This window comes from Balaenoptera physalus, assembly GCF_965194825.1.
Source record: "Balaenoptera physalus genome assembly, chromosome: 1".
Taxonomy (NCBI): Eukaryota; Metazoa; Chordata; class Mammalia; order Artiodactyla; family Balaenopteridae; genus Balaenoptera; species Balaenoptera physalus.
The window spans coordinates 195184132-195202691 of NC_138882.1; the positions used below are offsets into that span (position 1 = coordinate 195184132).

At 62.1% G+C, this 18560-nt stretch overlaps 2 protein-coding genes across 2 annotated transcripts in view; one reads left to right on the forward strand and one right to left on the reverse strand.

The window, feature by feature from the left end:
* SKI (SKI proto-oncogene) overlaps nucleotides 1-18560 on the reverse strand; it is a gene marked incomplete at its 5' end in the record, with an annotated part of 57533 nt that overhangs the window by 13007 nt on the left and 25966 nt on the right. The gene's annotated exons all lie outside the window — the stretch shown is intronic.
* LOC309642545 (uncharacterized protein) lies at nucleotides 5326-14432 on the forward strand (the record flags this gene model as incomplete). Its single annotated transcript, XM_082424230.1, has 2 exons — nucleotides 5326-7514; nucleotides 7545-14432. Exon 2 carries the CDS (start codon nucleotides 13245-13247, stop codon nucleotides 14430-14432), a length of 1188 nt encoding a protein of 395 aa, XP_082280356.1. The 5' UTR covers nucleotides 5326-7514; nucleotides 7545-13244.

Genomic DNA, 18560 nt, shown 5'->3' on the forward strand with positions numbered 1-18560 from the left:
CAGAGGAGAGAGAGTGGCTCCCCCGGGCAAGGGTGGGGCTCCGGGCCACCGCGTCCCACCTAGGCTTTGTGACAAAGTCCTGCCAACACCACCCACGTCTCCTACACCGTAGCTCTCAGCCCCCATGCTTGGGACCACTACCTCTAAATCAGCCCAAGGGCTACGTCACGGATGGTCCTGCAGATTTTACAGTTCCAGAAACTGCAGAGCTATTTTTGTAAGTACCATTAATATTTTCCACGTGATAATTCATGTTTCATATTATGCTTAAATTAACCTATTTTCTGATTATTGTGGTACAGAGGAAGCAGATTAAATTTGCAAGACAACCCCAAACCCCAAAATGAAGTGAAAATAGCAGTTTTACAGATTTGCTTTGATTTTTTTTAAACTTAAGTGGGTCATCTTTTCTGTTACTTCCACACCGTCGATGAGAAGAATAAGTTAAAACTTTTCTAGGGAAACAGTCACTGCCCCTCCCCCGAGAACCAGACCTCAGCGGCTCTCTGCTGAGGGGTCCACATTCCCTCCGCAAGGAGGAACCTTTGGCCTGGCTCCCAGAGGGAGGTCCTCCCACCCCCCACCATCCCTCCTGCGGAGGAGACTGCGGGGAGGGGACGGGAGGGGCGGGGCTCCGGGAAGGGGTGTCCCTGAAGACCCTGGACATCAGCCCCGACACTGGGAGGCCTCCGGTGGCCTTAGTCCCCGCCACGTCGCGGACCCGCCACCAGCCCTGCTGCACAAGGCCTCCCACACCCGTCTCCCCACACCCCTGCAAAACCTCCCTTTTAGCATCAGAAAATCAGGGGAAGTCCCCCGCTGGACCAGGCGGGGTGGAACGGAACCTTTTCTTTTCCTTAGCAGTCACTGGAAAGTAACTGTTAAAAGGACTTTAAAAAAAAAAAAAAACCCAAACACCAGAACCCAGAGAACAATGAAGCTGTCCTGGGGCTCATTTTACTCTTAGGAGGATGTCCTCGAGGGGTGGTGAGGAACAGCGCCTTTCCCAGCGCCCTGACCGGCCAGTGGGGGGGCGGGGGGCCACAGTGGTCGTCAGGCCTCCGGCCCTTGGGCAGAGAGGGAGGAGGACCAACAGGCCTCTCCACCCAGAACGAGAGAGAAAGCCGGCAGGCAACACAGGACGCTGGGGCCGCCCTTCTGGAGGGTGACTAAGAACCAGCCTGAGGGGAAGAGGACAGTTTATAGGACAGCAAGAGGGGCGAAGGTGGACACCCCCGTGCCCCACGCGGCCCTCACCCCACCAAGGCCCCTCGGGAAGGTCGGCCTCCCCCTTGACCCCCAACAAGCCTCTGACGCAGGAACCACCAGGACGCACGGGCGCTGTCCCCAGATAAGGGCCCCGATGGAGCAGCAGGCACTCTGCCGGGTCCCCAGCCTCCCCGCCGCCCCTCCCCTCTCCCGTCCTGCCCCCCAGCCCACGTCCGTGCCAGATGCCAGCCTGTCCCCGGCCCCTCTGCTCACACCCACATCTGCCGCCAGGGGCTCCGTGGGCGCCTCACCACACCCATGGCGTGTCTCTCGCCGCCCCTGGGGACACAGGCCCCGTGCCCTGCGGGCCCCAGGCCCCCTCCACCTCCGCTAACCGGCCTCCTCCTCCGAGCTGCACGCCCTGCCGGGTGGGGGCCAGGGCCACCCTCCGCTGCTTAAACCTCCGGGGCACCCCCGTACGCTCCCGACTCACAGCTGACACCTGCCGCGCTCGGACCAGGACAAGGTCGGGGCACGCGCGGTGGGCGGGCATGTAGGGGCGTGTAGCCTGCGTACAAACGTACCACCACACTCTCGCGTGTAATCTTCGCCTGCTCCAGGTGAGAGCCTCAGAGAGAAGCCCGGGCCCGGGGCAGCTGGGAGTCAGGGGGGACCTGGCAGGCCTTTCACTGAGCAGAGCCCTAAACCTGGCAGGCTGGTGGGGTGGCTCCCGGGTGGCCCTGGGACAGGCCCTGGGGAGAAAGCCCCCAACCCCGACGGGTCACATCAGTCAGGACACCGATGCGGACGCTGGCTGGGGGCGCTGAGCCAGGATCAGAGGCTGCCGGCACATAGCAGCCTCCCACGTCCTTCCAGTAAAAGGCCTTCCGCTCCTCCAAACGCCGACGTGACGCCAGACGAGGGTCTCCTGAGGCCTCGGGACCCTAGGCCTTGGCTGAGAGCGGAGCACCCGGAGGCCCAGGGAGGCTGAGGCCTTGGGCTGCTCAGCGTCCCACCCTGGAGGACACACGATCGGAGGCAGAAGCGGGAACGTGTCCCCAGACTTGGCTTCGCCATCTCACCCGCCCCCCACTCCTGCGGGAGGAGCCGCCGGGCCTGGGGCTGGGAGCCGGAGCCTGCAGGTCTCCGTGCACAGAAAGCCTGCTCTTCCTCCAGCCCCGCTTCCCATGAGCCAGGCCCTGCCACGAGCTACGCGTCACAACTGGCCTGTGCGGGAGCCTCGGGAAGGTGGATGCGTGAGCCAGGACCGAAGGAGGACCAGGAACCTGGGGGCCGGGCTCCTGGAGGGGGTGATACAGGTGCTGGGGGCTGGTCAGTTTTGTGGAGGGACTCGGAGGACCAGGAGCTCCACGCCCAGAAGAAAGGCCCGGATCCCGGCCACCATCGGTGTCCCGAGGGCACTGCCACGACCCCCACAGGTCAACTACACCCCAACCTCAGAGCTTACTGACACACAGACACGACTCCAGAAAAGAAGCCCAGCCCCAGGCGAGGGCACGTGATGGACCCCCGAGCGCCCCCAAGCCGTGCGTCCTGAGAGGCAGGATGGGGGGCTGCCAAAGAGGCAGCCGGAGGGGGACGAGGAATCTCTGCTCTCAAGCGACCCCTCCCCCTGGCTGGCACCCAGCTCCCTGGGCCCCGGGAGGCCCTCGGAAGACGAGGTCCACTGCCCACACGCCCCATCCCACTTAGGGGAGCCCCGCGCTCCGTCCACGGGAGCAGACCCTCCCAGCAGCCCACCTCGCGGGGGGCCACAGAGCCTGAACCGTCCTCGGGGGTGGAGGCCACTCACGACGTTCTCGGGGTCCAAACTGCCCGTGTCAGGAGCTCCCCGTTTCTCTCCACATCAGGATTTTTCCTGTCCAGGGAACACTGTCCCCGTCTTCAGAATCTAAGTAAAAATATCCCCAAGATGTGCCCACCCAAAGGGGACAGGCGGCCAATCTCTGCACAGAATGGGGGTCTCCCGGCCCTCCAGAGCCTGACACCAACTCCCACACACCCCCAGGAGCAGGAGGAGGGCCGGGAAGGGGGTCCCAGGAGGCCCCTCCCACGAGGGCTTTTTAACCTGAAGGTAAGACACCAGGGCTGGCTTTGCAGGCACACGACGGTGCACTGGGGTCAACGCTCTGCTGGGGTCACCTCTTCACCTTTGATCAAATGTTATTTTGTAAATGAAATCCAACGGGACAGGGGTGTGTGCAGAGCCAGAGAGACGGCGCGTGACCCCAAGGGGCCAGGGCTTCCCTTCAGACAGAGGGGGCCATCCACCTCCCACCCCAGCCCAGGAGGCCGTCCTGGCCTCTCGGTACCCACGCTAGAGTCAGAGACGCGGCCAGAACGGGAGCTGGGGACCCGGGTGCTCGTGCCTCCCGCCCTCCACACCTCAGAGGGAGGCAGAGGCAGCTGGGGGGGCAGCAGAGTCAGCCAGACAAGGACGAAACACACACGCAGGCTGCAGCGACCCTGCACACACCTCAGACGCTCTCACCTTTGCATTTAACAGTGGCATCACACGACGGGAGGAGGAATGCTAAAACTCAGGGTGATAGCTTAAATTTTTAATTATTTTTTCTTTATTTGAAATGGTATTAAATAACGATAAAACCCCCGCGACAAGTTGAGAGACCTCAAAAGAGAGATGAAGTGTAGGCATTTCAGGCCCTTTCCTCCTGCTTCCCAGACAAAAGCCGGGTTACGCAGCCAGCCCAGACCCTCAACGTGCACGGTCACCATGGACCCGCAAAGTGCCCAGCTGCACAGGCTCAGCAGCGGCCACTCGCCATCCTGGGGGATGCAGAGCAAAGGGCTGCCCATAGAAGCCAACTCTGCGGTCCAGTGTCACCCACGTGGAGCCCCAGGGCGCGTGTGAGCGCCACCCGGAGCTGAGCCTCGGCTCACGCCAGAGCGAGGGAACTTGGAAACAAACCACTCTCTGACCTGTTAACGATAAGATCCTCCAAAAGAAGACTTTTAAGCCCATTTGTCAACACCTCCCAAGTGCACACAGAGGGCTGGTGATGGCGGGGAAGATAGAAATTCACTGGGGAGGCTGCTGTGAGCTGCCGCCCAGCTCCCCACAGCTCCGCGAAAACCACCAGGCATCTGAACCAGAGCTCAATGCAGCACACAGGCTGCCCACCGGGGTCCAAACACACTTCAGAGCCAAAGGGTTCTCTGTGCTCCCAATTCTAATTACAGAAAAAAGTCACTTTTTATCGTTGGGGGTGCATCTGTCCAGGAAAGCACACACGTGGGTCCCTAAACTCCCCTGTCCATACCAGCCACTGACGGGGATGTGACGGGGATGGAGCCACAGGACCGTGCGTGGAGCGCCCACCCCGCCCTCCAGCCACGGGGGCCACAGCAGAACCCCGGGTGGGTGCGATCTGGTGGGCAGGTGACCCAGAGGAGGGCGGCCGAAAGCCCCTCTGCCCCCACCTCTCCTCCTCCAGATGCAGGCCTCCTGGGAGGGAAGGGAGCCTGACCCAGGGCGATCTCGCAGCGGCGTTGGCATCGGCTCCGGTCGGCTGGAGACCCTGGGTTCCCCTGGAGGGGTTCGCAGGAGGGGCGCAGCAGCAGGGGGAGGCAGCCTGGCCCCTCACCCAGACCTGCAAGCAGCCCCGAGAGAAATCCGGGTGACCCGGGGCCAAAAGGAGGCTGCGGCGAGCCAGGCGTGGGCGGCAGGACCAGTGGGCGGCGCAGGCACAAGGAAAGACACACCGGACCTGGCCACTGCTGCGGCACCGCCGGGCCAGACCCCGTGCAGCCTCCTCCGCCAGCAGGCGGGGTCCCAGGGGAGCTGCCCTCCACTCCTCAGCAACCTAAAGGTCCCCCCCAGAGGCAAGTCCCCCTCCCCCGGGCACTGCACGTGCCGACAGCCGACAAGGCCGAGCCCAGCTCTTGCAGGCACCCCGGCCTCAGCGGGCAGCTGGAGGGACGGCACTTTCGCCTGCTTCCCCGCCAGGAAGTAGCCCCGGCCGGCCCCGCCCACACCCCGCCTGCGCCACCGGTCTGTTTGGCTTCCTCAGCGCCTGCACCTCCTCCCTCCCTTCCCCTCCCCCTCCCGGCAGCCGCCCTGCTTGTTTCCTCGCCATAGAAACCGACACAACACTGAGCCCAGCGCTCGAGCCGGCGCGGGTGGATGGTGGCGCTGCCCGGCCGCGGGGCTGCTCAGAGCTGGCGCGGTGGCCGCCTCTGCTTCCAGGCTGAGGCACCGAGGCCGGCAAGGGGCCAGCGAAGTCACCGCTGGTGTGTCCCTGGTGAGTCCCCGAGCCCAGGCTGAAAGACAGCTGCTCATGGGTCCCGAAGACATGACCCTGGAGACACAGAGCCGAGAATCCACGGCCCTGTCGCCAACACCGACCAGGACACAAGAAGGCAGGGCCACCAGAGTGGGTCCCTAGTAAAATGCAGAACACATGGCATGAAGCTCACTGCGTCACCTTCACACTTGGATGAGGGTCTCCAAGGGGGCCCAGCCCCTCCCATCTGAGGTTCATCCCTGCCAGTGGGGTGGGCTGGGGTGGGGAGGGAGACAAGGGTGACCAGCACCGGGGAGGAGGCTCTGTGGGCCACACCGGGCCCAGGAGAGCCAGGACGCAGGCAACAGGGGCCTGAAGAATCCACACCTGTTTTTCATCTGAAAAATGGGGCGACGCAGGCTCTGCTACCTCAGAACAGAGAACATGGCGTTTCTCGAATCTCTAGCCCTAACACATCTCGCCTACGGCAGGAACCACGCCAGTCACATGACAGCCCCGTAGCTGCAGAACCCCCACCACTGCTGAGCCAGGCAATGGGCCCTGAGACCCCTGAAGCTCCCCTCCTGCGGAGTATCCCAAGACACCCCCCCCGCCAGCAAGACGCAGGTGGAGGCAGGGCCTGGCAGGGGCAGGAGGCCGGGGGCCCAGGCACCAAGGCTCTCCCAGTGCGGCCAGGCCAGAGTCTGGGTGACATGGCTGCACCAGGGGACCCGGCCCAGGACCTGACCCCATCCCCGCCCCGGCCCACACCAGCCCTGCATCGTCCCCTCGCTGACAGGCGCCCCGCCGGGCCCCTTCTCTCACTGCACAAAGCCAAGGACCCCACGGGGAAGGGAGGGGTGTCCCGGCAGCCCTGGTGGGGAGCAGAGACAGGGGCTCCCTGTGCCTTCTCCTTGGGGGGAGGGGCAGCAGCCCTTCGCAGGCCCTGCCATCAAGGGCAGCGGAGGGCTGGGGCCACCATTAGAATCAGCGGCCGGCCCCTCGCCCCAGGTCTGGGCCTGCTCTGCTCACTGTGGCCAAGGCCACAGCAGGGACCAGAGCCCACGGCCCACCCCCCGCTATCTCTGACCCTCACTGACTCTAAGACCTGGGTTCACATGATCTAATTAGGAAGACTGGGGCCTCCTGTTTCATTTTTTTAATACCCACACTATAGCCTGTGTTTGCTGCTGTTTTTTAGGCCAGGTGTACATTCTTAAAAGGTGCACATATGAGGTGTCAGGTGACATGGCCTTCTCTCTGCAGGCGAGGAGACCGGGCGCCATGTCGGGGTTGTTCAGGGGTTCAATCTCGTGCGGTTACAGCAGGCCGGGCTCTGGCAGTGACATCGGGAACACCAGGCCCTCCCTCTGCGATGGTGACCCAGGCGGCCTCCTGGAGAAGGGGCCGCCGTCTGCCCACACAGGAACGGGTTCCACCCCAATGGCTAACGTGTCTCCTAAACGCTAATGACACAGACGGCGGGAGAGGGGGTGTCACCACTGATTTTTGAAAGATCCCACTTGAAACAGCTAAAGAAGAAACACCTCACTTCCCTCAAGGAGTCCGCTGACCTCCGGCCTCGGTCTCTCCCCCTGGCAGGGCGCGCACATGGGGCCAAAGCGAGGCAGACAGCACCCCTCTGTCTGCAGGGCTGGGGCGCGGGGTTGGCCTTGGCCGGGGACAGCTTTCCGCGCCCGTGCCCCTCCCCCAGCCCCCTGCACTTGCAGCTGGAGCAGTCCTTAGAGGGAAGGAGGCATTTCCTGTGCCCCCCCCCAATTTCCCGACATTCTTGGCAAGCCCAGAGGAGAGGAGGTGACAAGGACGGGAAGGGGGCTTGGAAGTGGGGGGTGGGAGGATGCGGCGCCCGGAGAAGGCCGGCGGGGCAGGAAGGGGCTCTCCGTCAGGGTATCCCCCGTGGGGTGTCCGCCAGGCCCGCAGCACCCGCAGAGAGGCGGGGGGCAGGGACTCGGGCCTTCGGGACACGGAAATGCCAGGCGGCCGGGAGTTGGGATGACTGTCCAGTCCTTGGCCCCAGTAGTACTAAGTAGTACTAGTAGTAGTACTAAGCCCCAGCAGTGCTCTGCGGCCCCACCTGGCATTCGGCCGCCCCCGCTGGACTGGGAGGGAAAGCCCTGCACTGCTCACCAGCGCAGCCTGGGGCCTCCAGACGCCAGGTCCGTGACAACCAGGCCAGAAACACCAGCGCTGCGTGCGGGCCCAGAGCGACCGGAGCCCAGGAGCCCAGGAGACCAGAAGACGGGGCGGCCGCTCCTCCCACAGGCTGTGGAAACGCCCTCCCCGCACGCCCAGCAGGACAGGAGGTCGGAGTCTAAGTCTGCAGTCAAGGGCTAAGGGAGGGACCTGGTTGGTGGAGCCATGCCCCCGGGGCCAAGTCACAAGGACCAGGGCGGGGTCACCCTGGGGTCCACACACGCCATGCAGCCCTGTGGGTGCACGGAAGCCCGGGGGATCCACGGCCATCCCAAGGCCCTGGGGTTCTCGGGGACACAAGGTGTCTGAGCTTCCTGGGGGTTGAGGCGATTGCTGGGACGGAGACCCTGGGCCCGCAGCCCCACGTGCTGGGAGCTCTGGAGTCCGGCCAGCACTGGCCCTCCAGCAGGTGGTCTCTTCCTCCTGCAGGGTTAAGGACGCTTCGGACCGTAACAAGAAAGCCCAGACGCTCGGGGTCGCCACCCAAGGCCAGGACTGATCTCCACAGACGCCCTGGGGCTCAGCGGCGCTCCTGCCCTCCTGCCCACCCCTGGCAGCAGGCCCAGGAAAGGGTAAAGCCCTGCAGGTCTGCGTGGGACCCCGGCTGCGCACCTATCAGAAATGAGAACGCCACAGCGGTTGGCTGACAGCCCGGACCTCAGGGCCGCGTGCCCGCTAACCGCGCACGGCCCCGACAGACACCCCGTTTATATTCGAAGCAGCCTCGGAGCAGCCCCATCTCCCCCCAACACGCCAGGACCCACGGAGAGGCCTCTGTCTTCACAACAGGAAGGTCAGGCCCCTGCTCTGAGGGGCTGAGGGAGAGGGACACGTGAGGACCACGTGATTCTGCCTGGGGAGTGACCAGGTGGGGACTTCTCCACTGGCAGTCGTCTTCAAAGCAAGTTTAGGAATCTGCATGTTGCAAGAATGGCCCCAGAAAAGCCGCTAGTCTGGCCCCGGGGCCCATCTTAGCTGCTGCCCCGCATGGCCTCCCAGCAAGGACAGAGGAGGTGAGGCTGGGGCCAGGCCTGAGCCCACGTGGCCGGACCTGCAGCCAGCACGCCCTGCTCAGCTGAAAGGACTCCCTGCAATGACACGAACCCACGTGACTCCATCCGGCCCAGGGTGCCGGCCTCTCCTGTGCGTGGATGTGAAGGCTCGGCCTGAGCAGCCACTTTGGGCCAGGAGGCAGCAAGCAAGAGTGACACAGAGAGCCAGCAAGGACGGGGCTCCTGCCTCCAGGCTGCACTCGCCACAGGGGGCGTGCGCACTGCGTGTCCTCTGCACGAGGGGCCAGGCCCCACCCCGGCTGGGGGCGACCACGAAGCAGGGCTGCCGGCAAGGGTGGAGCGAGCCCTTGCTGACATGCACCCAGAAAGCAGAAGGTCACGACCTCAAGAAGTTTTAAGTTTGGAAGGTTTACAATAGTCTTTCTTTTTAAACAGAACAAGTGTCCCCGCGGTCAGCCAGAGACCCTTCTCCAGAGCCAGGCTTGGCGGCTGTGGACACCCACCTCCTGGCCCCCGGGTGGAGTCCGGCTGCGTCAACAGCCCACACCCGTCCTCGCGGGGGAGCAGCCGGAGGCCACGACACGCACACGATGCTCACTGCAAACGCACGCGTGGACACAGGGGCCCAAGAACCCCCCCCGTTTTGGAACAAAAGGCAAACGCCTCAAAGACTAGGGGTCCTGCATACATCAGGACCGAGGTACCAGGGAGGCTTTTCACCTTTCCCAGGGAGAATCCGCAGCACTAACAAGGGAGCGTCACAGGAGAGCAGCCAACCCTCTGACACGCGAGGCTGCAGCATCGAGGTGGGGGCACAGCCCCAGGGGTGGGCCAGGGGGACCCCGGGAAGCACAGGGACACTGAGGGCCCCCCCTTCACGCCCAGTGGGGGGAGCAGCAGAGCCAGGCAGTGCAACCTCCCCCTGGGGCCCAGCTGCCCAGGCAGCTCCTTTCACCGCACGGCCTCGCCCTTCTTTTGGAGACAAATACTGGGCACCAAGAAAACAACTTCTGAGCGTAAAAAGTGACCTGAGAGCTTGGAGAACGGGTCCCGGTGCCCCTGGGGGTGTGCCCTGCCCACCGCCCGCAGAGAGGCAGGTGCCGGGCCAGGACCACCTCCCTCCAGGATGCTGGGCGGTGTGGACTGGAAGTTGGAACCAGGCCGCAGGCTGGGGCTCCGGGCACAGCAGGCGAAGGAGGCTTGAGCCGCGGCAAAGCCGACACCAGTTCTTCCACACAGAGCAACCTCCACCCCGGCGGGTAAAGGCCAGAGAGCAAAGGCACGCATGACCCCAGCATCTCCGCAGTAGAGCAAAGGCCCCAGTCCCCCACCCCTAGGCAGAAAGGGCTGAGAGTGTGCTCGGGGCTCTCCCATGGGGCCAGACCCCTCTAGGGGCCCCTCCTCACCTTCCGGCAGACACTTAAGGATGTGCTAGAGTGCTCATGGAAAAACCAAAGCCCCGGTGAGTGGGAGGCCCCGGCTGGGAGGAACCTTGAAGGACCAGTGGGCAAAGGACAGCAGAGCTCAGACACGACCGCGGCGCCCGTCCCCGGAAGAGCAGGGAGGCCGCAGACGCCGCCCCGTGCTGGCCAGAGCGAGTGACGACAGATGGCGGAGGGGGTGCGCGTCTGCGGCCCCCGTCATCGCCGCTGTCCTCCCGGGGCCAGCACGGGGCTGGCACAGCGTCCACTTCGCCGTCCCTCACGCCCCAGGCCCCGACCTGACTCCTGCTTCTAGAAACAGCACGGGGATACACGTGGCCAGGGCGTGGACGTGGAGCCCCAGGCAGGCGTGAGCGCGTGGAGGGTGCCGTCCACCAAAGTGCGGGGAAGACGCACAGGCTTCACAGCACAAGTGCTGCGGAAAGTCACAGAAGGAACCAGAACAGACGTGTGAGGGAGGTTTCCCCAAATACGTGAGCCTTTCCAGCCTGTCAACCACTCACCTACTCCCAGTGACACAGAAAACGGAAGGACAGAGCTGGGAGCCGGGCGGGGTGGCGGGAGGGGAGGAGGGGAGAGGGCCCCGCGCCACGCCCGTCTCCACGGCCACCTGCCCCTGCAGCTCCAGCTCCTGCAGCCCCGTCGTTGGAGCCTGAGTGGCCTGGCACACACTGGGCCACCGGCCACAGGCACAGGCAGCAGCAACATAACCCGTGTCTCCCTGGACCTAAGAGCCAGGCTCCTGCCACCTGCCGCCCCCAGAAAGGAGCACGTCTGAGGCCGGCTACAAGCAGAGCACCTCGGGGCCTCAAGAGGGACGGCTCTGTTTAAAAAGGTACTGGGGGTCATCCTGGGAGCAGAAACACCTCGCCTGCTCCAGGGTCCAGAGAAGCAGGGCCGGCGCAGGCCAGAGGAGGTGGGGAGAGAAATGAGGTCCCAGCACCGCGGACGGACACAAGCCACGGCAGCAACAAGAAGGCTCGGGTTTGGGGCAGACGACATCAAGGACGACGTGGATGAGACGGCAGCGCCGACGGGTCAGCACACAGGGACACCGACTCGTCAACCCCCGTCATTGCTAGGAAAGTCCCGAAGGTCTTCCCCAGGCCGGGCCGCCCGCAAACAGGGGGCTCCTGGCGCGGCCTCCCACCTGGGGATGCCCACCTCACTGTGCTTTAGCAGCTGGTGTCGTCCCAACCAGTCCTGGTTTCTCTTTGTCCTAAACCGAGACGTGTGTGTGTGTGTGTGTTTCTCAGCTTTAACACCACTTTTCAGCTACTGAAACATGTCACCTCAGGGCTGCAATTCAGACCTTTCAGCCTGTTTCATCCCCTGAAAGGCCGTGTCAAGCCCCAGCCCTGCCCGTCTGTGCGGAGGGCGAGGGGTCGTGAGAACACACGACGCGGCGTAAAGATCAGGGCAGTGACCTTTCGACCCGGCCTCTCTGCAGGGCCCGGGCCTGCAGCGCCAGTGAGGGGCCCGGGGCGGGGCGTCTCTCCCCAGGCCCCTCGGCCCGGCTGGCCCTGCACCTGCCCACAGGGGCCAGTGCCCCCTGGGGAAAAAGGAATGAGCAAAGGGGGTTGACACATCCTCCCTGCAGCCCCTTGTTCTGATAATGCTGCCTGTTTTGGGGATCAGGTCCCCTTTTCAAGGAGCCGCTTCTGTAAACTGAGCAACTCTTCCCCGGGCACTGTCCTCTCAGGCCATCTGCACCTCCTGGCCTTCAGCAGTGGCCCGGATGGGAGGAGGGGGCGCCCCAGGGGCCCCCCAAGTCCCCATGGGCCGGGCAGCCACACAGGAGACCCCCAGGGACAAGGGCCAAATCTCAGCCCTGGAGGTCCTGCGGGGGCGGAGAGGGGTCCGGGTGCCGGCAGGCCCAGAGGGACAAAGGTTTCCGTGGGGCGGGAGCAGCTCGGCATAAAGGGGCGTTTGGGTGGGCGCAGGGCAGCATCAAGACTTTGTGCCGAGGGTCCCGCAGCTGCAAGCTCCCGGACTGGCCCTTCATCCCCGGTGGGAACTGGGCGACAGGACGCCGGGGAGGTCCCTCCTAATTAAGCTCCAAAGGGACGAGCCGCACCGCCCACGGCGCGGCCATCAGGCAGAGACCACAGCACCTTCGGGGGCAGGTGCCCTCCACCTGGGGCAGCCTGAGGGCCTGACCACAGGTGAGGGCGCATCCCGGGGTGCCCGCGCTCCCGCCACCCACGGTGAACCGTGACAGTCCCTGGGATGCCACAGGCGGGACCGCGTCCGTCTGTCCCGAGCCCAGCCCCGCCCTGCGAAGAGCAGGCCGGTTTGCTGAATCCAGGGCCCAGGAGGAAAACAGGCAGTGGCTCCGCCCCACCCCCAGCTCCCTCTGGGGCTGGTGGCCTGAACTTTTCACCCTCGGCACAGACACCAGGAGAGGAGGGCGCAGGGGTGTCTGCCCGCAGGCGGGGGAGGGGAGGGCGGCCAACACCCACCGCCCCCCTCCAGAAACGTGTATGGCCCCTTTTACAATGGCCAGATGGCGGCCCAGGGCCCGCAGGCCTCCTCACCCTCTGTGACCGCCTGACCTCTCGTAAACGGGGACAGAGCTGGGACCTGTGGCCACACCCCCACACCCGGGAGGGGCCAGCGAAAGTCACCAGGGCTGTGTCCAGCCCCTGGCCTCGAGAGGTGGGCCAACGCCTCCCAGACGCTCCCCCAGACGCTCTCTTGTGAGAACCCAACCCGCTGGTGGGGACGGGGCAGAAGCGGTGGAGGGATCGCGGCCCAGAACCCACCCGACGGCGCAGGGCACGGCCACGACGGGCAGGGGACACGCGGGGACAGCTGAGGCTCTGGGCGCAGAGACCGACCCGCACGCCCCATTCCCCCCCCACACACACACGTCACGACGACAGGCTGGGAGAAGCAGGGACCTGCCAGCCACGGGGCCGGGCTCCATCAGCAAGTGACCCCCGTCTCTCCTGGGGGTTGAAAGCAGCGCATCGTCACACCCTGAGACCAGACGCTACCAAGTCTCGCCGTCCCTAAGGACCAGCCAGGGCCACCGCACGACGCAGCACACAGCCCGCCCGCCTGTCCACTGACCTCCTTCCAGGTCATCGCCCGTCCCCATGAGGCCTGTCGTTCTAAACTGCCACACGGGGCGCGAAGAGCAGAGCCTGAGGAAGAAAAGACCCGCTAGGACGCAGGCCCCGCGGCTCTGTGGCCTCCGAAGGACCTGCTGGCAGTGCCTCTCAGGGGACCTGCTGCCCAGAGGTACACGATGGACGTCACAGCAGGTCCCAGACAGGGCCGCGAGGAGTCAGGCGTGGGCTCACCCAAAATCCCCAGCAGCATGGCCACACCGAGGGCCCAGCGTGGCAGGGACACCTGAGCCAGAGCCCAGTGGGTCCCGAGTGGCGGGTGGACCCCCAGTACCACTGAACGTAGGCTGGCTCCCCACGAGCGCCCAGGGACCTGACCAGGTGACCTGCAGCTTCCTCAGCAGGAACGCCAGGCCTCGCCACACCGTGTGTGCCCACTGCCCCTCGGCCCCTCTGCTCTGCAGCCCTCCACCAGCAAGTCAGGTCAGTCACCCCCTCGACCAGGGAAAGCACTGTGCTCTAACGCCAGGCAGGAAAGCTCTCCCGCACCGCCAGAAACCCAATCAAATATGGTTCCGACAGTCCTCTAGAGTGACTCGGAGGCCCGCAGTGCCGACCGGGCGGGAGGGCACCGGGCAGGGGTCTCGGCCGGCCCTGCCCGCCTTCCCCGTCACCCAGCATTCACAGCCTCCTGCCCCGTCACCGCCCTGTGGTCAGCTCTGCACCACTGGGGGGGCCAGACGAGGCCCTGTGCCCCTGGATGCAACTTCCCAGGCAGCCGTGTGCCCCCAAGGGCCCCTCTCGACTCAGGAAGCAAAACGTCCCCCAGCAGCCAAGCCGTGGCCAGCACCTCCTCCGACCCACGTGCTGGCACTTCGCCCCGTCAGGTGCAGCTGTGGCCGAGGCCCCGTGGCTCAGCCCACCGCGAACCCCAGCAGGAGCCCGGCCCCTTGCCCAGCACCCGCGTGTGCTCACTCGAGGCTACGCCTGTCCAGAAGCTGGGACGGAGAAATCAGGGCGGGGGGCACACACGGGGGCATCTGCCGGCCGCCAGGAAAGACCCAGAACAGCAAAGACAACGTGGATCAGCTCCCCGGGGCGGAGGTCCTACTACGCGACGAGTTCTCTGAGCTGGAGCCCTGCGTCCGGGAGGCCGCCAGTCCAGGGCTGGGGCCGGTCAGGCACCCCCGGGGCAGGGGCTTCCAGGGTGAGTGAAGCCCACCGAGGGGCTCCCCGCCCGGCGCCCAGGTCTGTCCCACGGCAGCCCTGCCCCCGACCCCAGAGCTTGGGTCACCCGGGCTGCTCAGGAAGATCTCCGGCCACCCGGTGAAAACCGTTCTGATGCAGCTCCGGGCAGACACCGGGGTGGCACTGCAACCTGTGACCAGGGACAATCCGGAAGTAGGAGGGCCACAGCCCCACCTGTGCCCTGGTGCCCAGGCTCACCATGGCACAGACGTTCGCACCCCTCCTGGGCGAGACCACAGCACAGCCCTGACCTGCTAAGCCCTGAGCTCCTCCCCACAGTGTCTAGGAGAATGCAGCCCCACCCTCGGCCTGGCCGAGCCCCAAAGCCACTGACCACACCTCCAGACCTAAAGGAAGGCTCTAGGTGGATGTGGTATTTTAGCACGAGAACACGAGGGCACACAGGCCACTGTCACCGCTCTGCTGCACCCCGACGGCATAACCGATGCGCCACCCTCCTCACTCTGAAAGGCACCACACTACCTGGAAATTTCTGAAAAGCAAAATACACAGCTCTGTCCCTGCTCAACCTGAAATGAGTGGCACCTGGTAATCCCCCTTCCCCGACAGCCAAGTCCTCAACTCTGAGTACTGTCCGTTCTCGCAGGTGCCACAGAGAGCGCGTGGACGCAAGCCCATTCTCGCAGGTGCCACGGAGAGCGTGTGGACACCAAGCCTGTCACTAGACTGGTTAAGCGCTGGCTCGACGCAGCTGCTACTCTGAATAGTCAAAATCATGGCACTTTGTTCATAATCAATTCTGACTAAAATTGAAAAGGCAGTAATGAAGATGTTAACAAAAACGAATTTAATGTAGCCAAGATTACTGCAAAGAGGAAAACATATCTGCTCACGACGGACATGCCAGTCAGCACAATTCAGAGATTTTTTTGAAGCCTTCCACCTCGGAGTCTGACTTGCTCACCTTCCTTCCGAGGGCCGACAGCACCCCTGGGGTCTGCCACTCAAGTCTCGAGCTCTTTTTGCTTTTCATGGGATTCCAGCAGCGCAGAGGACCCCCCCACACGCCCCCGTGCAGAGAAGCCTCCCCAGATGTCCGCATCCCGCAAGATGACAGCGATTTTTTAACTTCTGATCTCGTTTTTCTAATGTTGTTTATGAAAAGAGTGCCTGATTAGACAAGCTGGAAGCCGATTTGGGGGCAGTAACCACGCCGCGGGGAGAGGACCCGCCTGCAGCCCAGATGGCGTCACAGGGACCGATCACCCCCTCCCCCAGCCAGTTAAAACCCAGACAAGATCCAGGAGACGACCGCCCTCAAGGCGCTGGACATCGTGACCAAGGACAGCGACGCCCCCCCCCCCACCAGATGGGGAAGCTCTCGGCCACCCAGCTCACTGCCTTGAGCTCTCAGACAGCGGGGCCCAGGGCACCCCGAGTTGAGGAGACAGAGCTGATGGTCCAGAGGGACCAGTGTGGCTGGAGTGCCCAGGACAGAGCCGCAGGGGGAGGGCAGGGTGGGCAGAGCGCAGGCTGGCACACGCGTGTGAGGACACTGCCAGAGGCCGGGAAAGACCCACCAAGAGGACTCAAGGGAATGGAGCCTGGGGCCCACACGGGGCTGGGAGCAGCCCCTGCTCCACCCAGGAGGCTGGAGTACCTGAGTCCTTGCAGTCCTGGCTACTCAGGATGGTTGTGCCACAGTGCGGGGGGTAATTACCCCTAGAAGGAGCATTCCTCCGGACCTACCCAAGAAATCGTAAAAGCAAGACCTGTGAGGATCAGACTGTCCGCAAGTAACTTAACTGTGCCCCAGGACAAAGCTTGAGAAGATTTACAGGAATTCAGAACATTCAGCATCAAAACGTCTATAGCCCAAGAAGCAGGAAACCACGAACCACAATGCAGAGATGCACGAATCCACTGAAACGGACCGAAACTTGGAATTCACATAGAACGTTAAAACCATTACTAAGGCCAGACTCCACGTGCTCAAGAAGTTAAACAGAGACACAGAAGGTCTGTGAAGTCAAACGTCCACAAGATGAAGACGATGCTAGATGCACTGGCAGAGCAGATGTGCAGCGCAGATGCTCGCGACAAACTGCTCACAATGGAACAGAGAGAAAGAACCCAAGAGAAGGGGAAGAGCATCTCTGGGGGGTGGGGGGGGCAACTTCAAACGGTGAATCGGCAGGTAACTGGGGCTCCCACACGAAGCAGGGGGAGCAGAAAAAGTCTTCAGAACACCGGCCAAAAACTCTCCAAACTTGAAAAACACTATGAACTCCAAAAGCTCAATAAACCCCAAACACACGCAATCTAAAGAAAGCCACGGGGCTTCCCTGGTGGCGCAGCGGTTAAGAATCCGCCTGCCAATGCAGGGGACACGGGTTCAAGCCCTGGTCCAGGAAGATCCCACATGCCGCAGAGCAACTAAATCCGTGCGCCACAGCTACTGAGCCTGCGCTCTAGAGCCCAGGAGCCACAACTACTGAGCCCGCGTGCCACAACTACTGAATCTCACGTGCCTAGAGCCCGTGCTCTGCAGCAAGAGAAACTACCGCAATGAGAAGCCCACGCGCCGCAACGAAGAGTAGCACTCCTGCACCCCAACTAGGGGAAGCCCGCGCGCAGCAACAAAGATCCAACGCAGCCAAAAATAAATAAATAAACTAAAAATAAGTAAATTTTAAAAAATAAAAACAAAGAAAGCTACAGGGACTTCCCTGGTGGCGCAGTGGATAAGACTCCACGCTCCCAATGCAGGGGGTCCGGGTTTGATCCCTGGTCAGGGAACTAGATCCCACATGCATGCCGCAACTAAGAGTTCGCCTGCCACAACTAATGAGCCCGTGTGCCACAACTAAGGAGCTGGTGAGCTGCAACTAAGGAGACCACCTGCCACACCTAAGGAGCCTGCCTGCCGCAACTAAGACCTGGTGCAACCAAATAAACTAATTAGTTAATTTTAAAAAAAGTTTTTTTAAAACATAAAGAAAGCTACAGCAAAGTACATCAAAATCAAGATGCTCAAAACCAGTGATAAAATGAAAATCATAAAGACATCCCAGAAAGAGGAACAAAGGACCATAGCAGATCAGCATCTTTAAAGTACTGAAAGGAAAAAAAAACCTATCAACCCGGAATTCTATACCCACTGCAAATACCTTTCAAAAACAAAGGGGAACTAAATACGCTTTGACACCAAAAAACTCACCACCAGTGGACCCATACTAATAAGAAATATTAAAGGACATGCTTCAGGCAGAAGAAAAACAACACCAGATGGAAATCTGTATCTTTGCAAAGGAATAAGCAGTGCTAGAAATGATTAGTACATAAGTAAATGTATCAATTTCTCTCTTATTATTTAAGCGCCTTTAAAAAGCAATTGTTTAGGGGCTTCCCTGGTGACGCAGTAGTTAAGAAACCGCCTGCCAATGCACGGGACACGGGTTCGGGCCCTGGTCCAGGAAGATCCCACATGCCACGGAGCAACTAAGCCCGTGCCCCACGACTACTGAGCCTGGGCTCTAGAGCCCGTGAGCCACAACTACTGAAACCCGCATGCCTCGAGCCCGTGCTCCGTAACGAGAAACCACTGCAATGAGAAGCCGGCACACCGTAACGAAGAGTAGCCCCCGCTCGCCGCAACTGGAGAAAGCCCGCACGCACAGCAGCGAAGACCCAACGCAGCCAAAAAGAAATAAATAAAAGAAATTTATTATAAAAAGAAAGTAATTGTTTAATCATAAGCTGTAATGACGTATTACAGGGACTATGACACGTGTAAAAGTGCAGTGTGTGACAACCAAAAGCCAGGAGCGGAACGATGGGCAGACTGCAGTGAAGTTCTCGCGCTGCAGGTGCTGCGCTGGGTGCCGCTGAACGGTGACAGGTCCAAGGTGACGAGGATAAAGGCTAAAGCCTCGGGCAGATCCTTAAAATCCCAAAATGAGCACAGCAAATGAGGCAACAAGGAAATACTATGGCATCGTAAACAGTATGTGATTAATCCAAAGGAATGCAGAAACCCACGAAAAATGAAACAAATAGATGGAAAAATAGAAAAGGAATAAGATGAAAGACTCAAACCTAATCCTGTCAATAATGAAAGTAAACCTCAGTGGG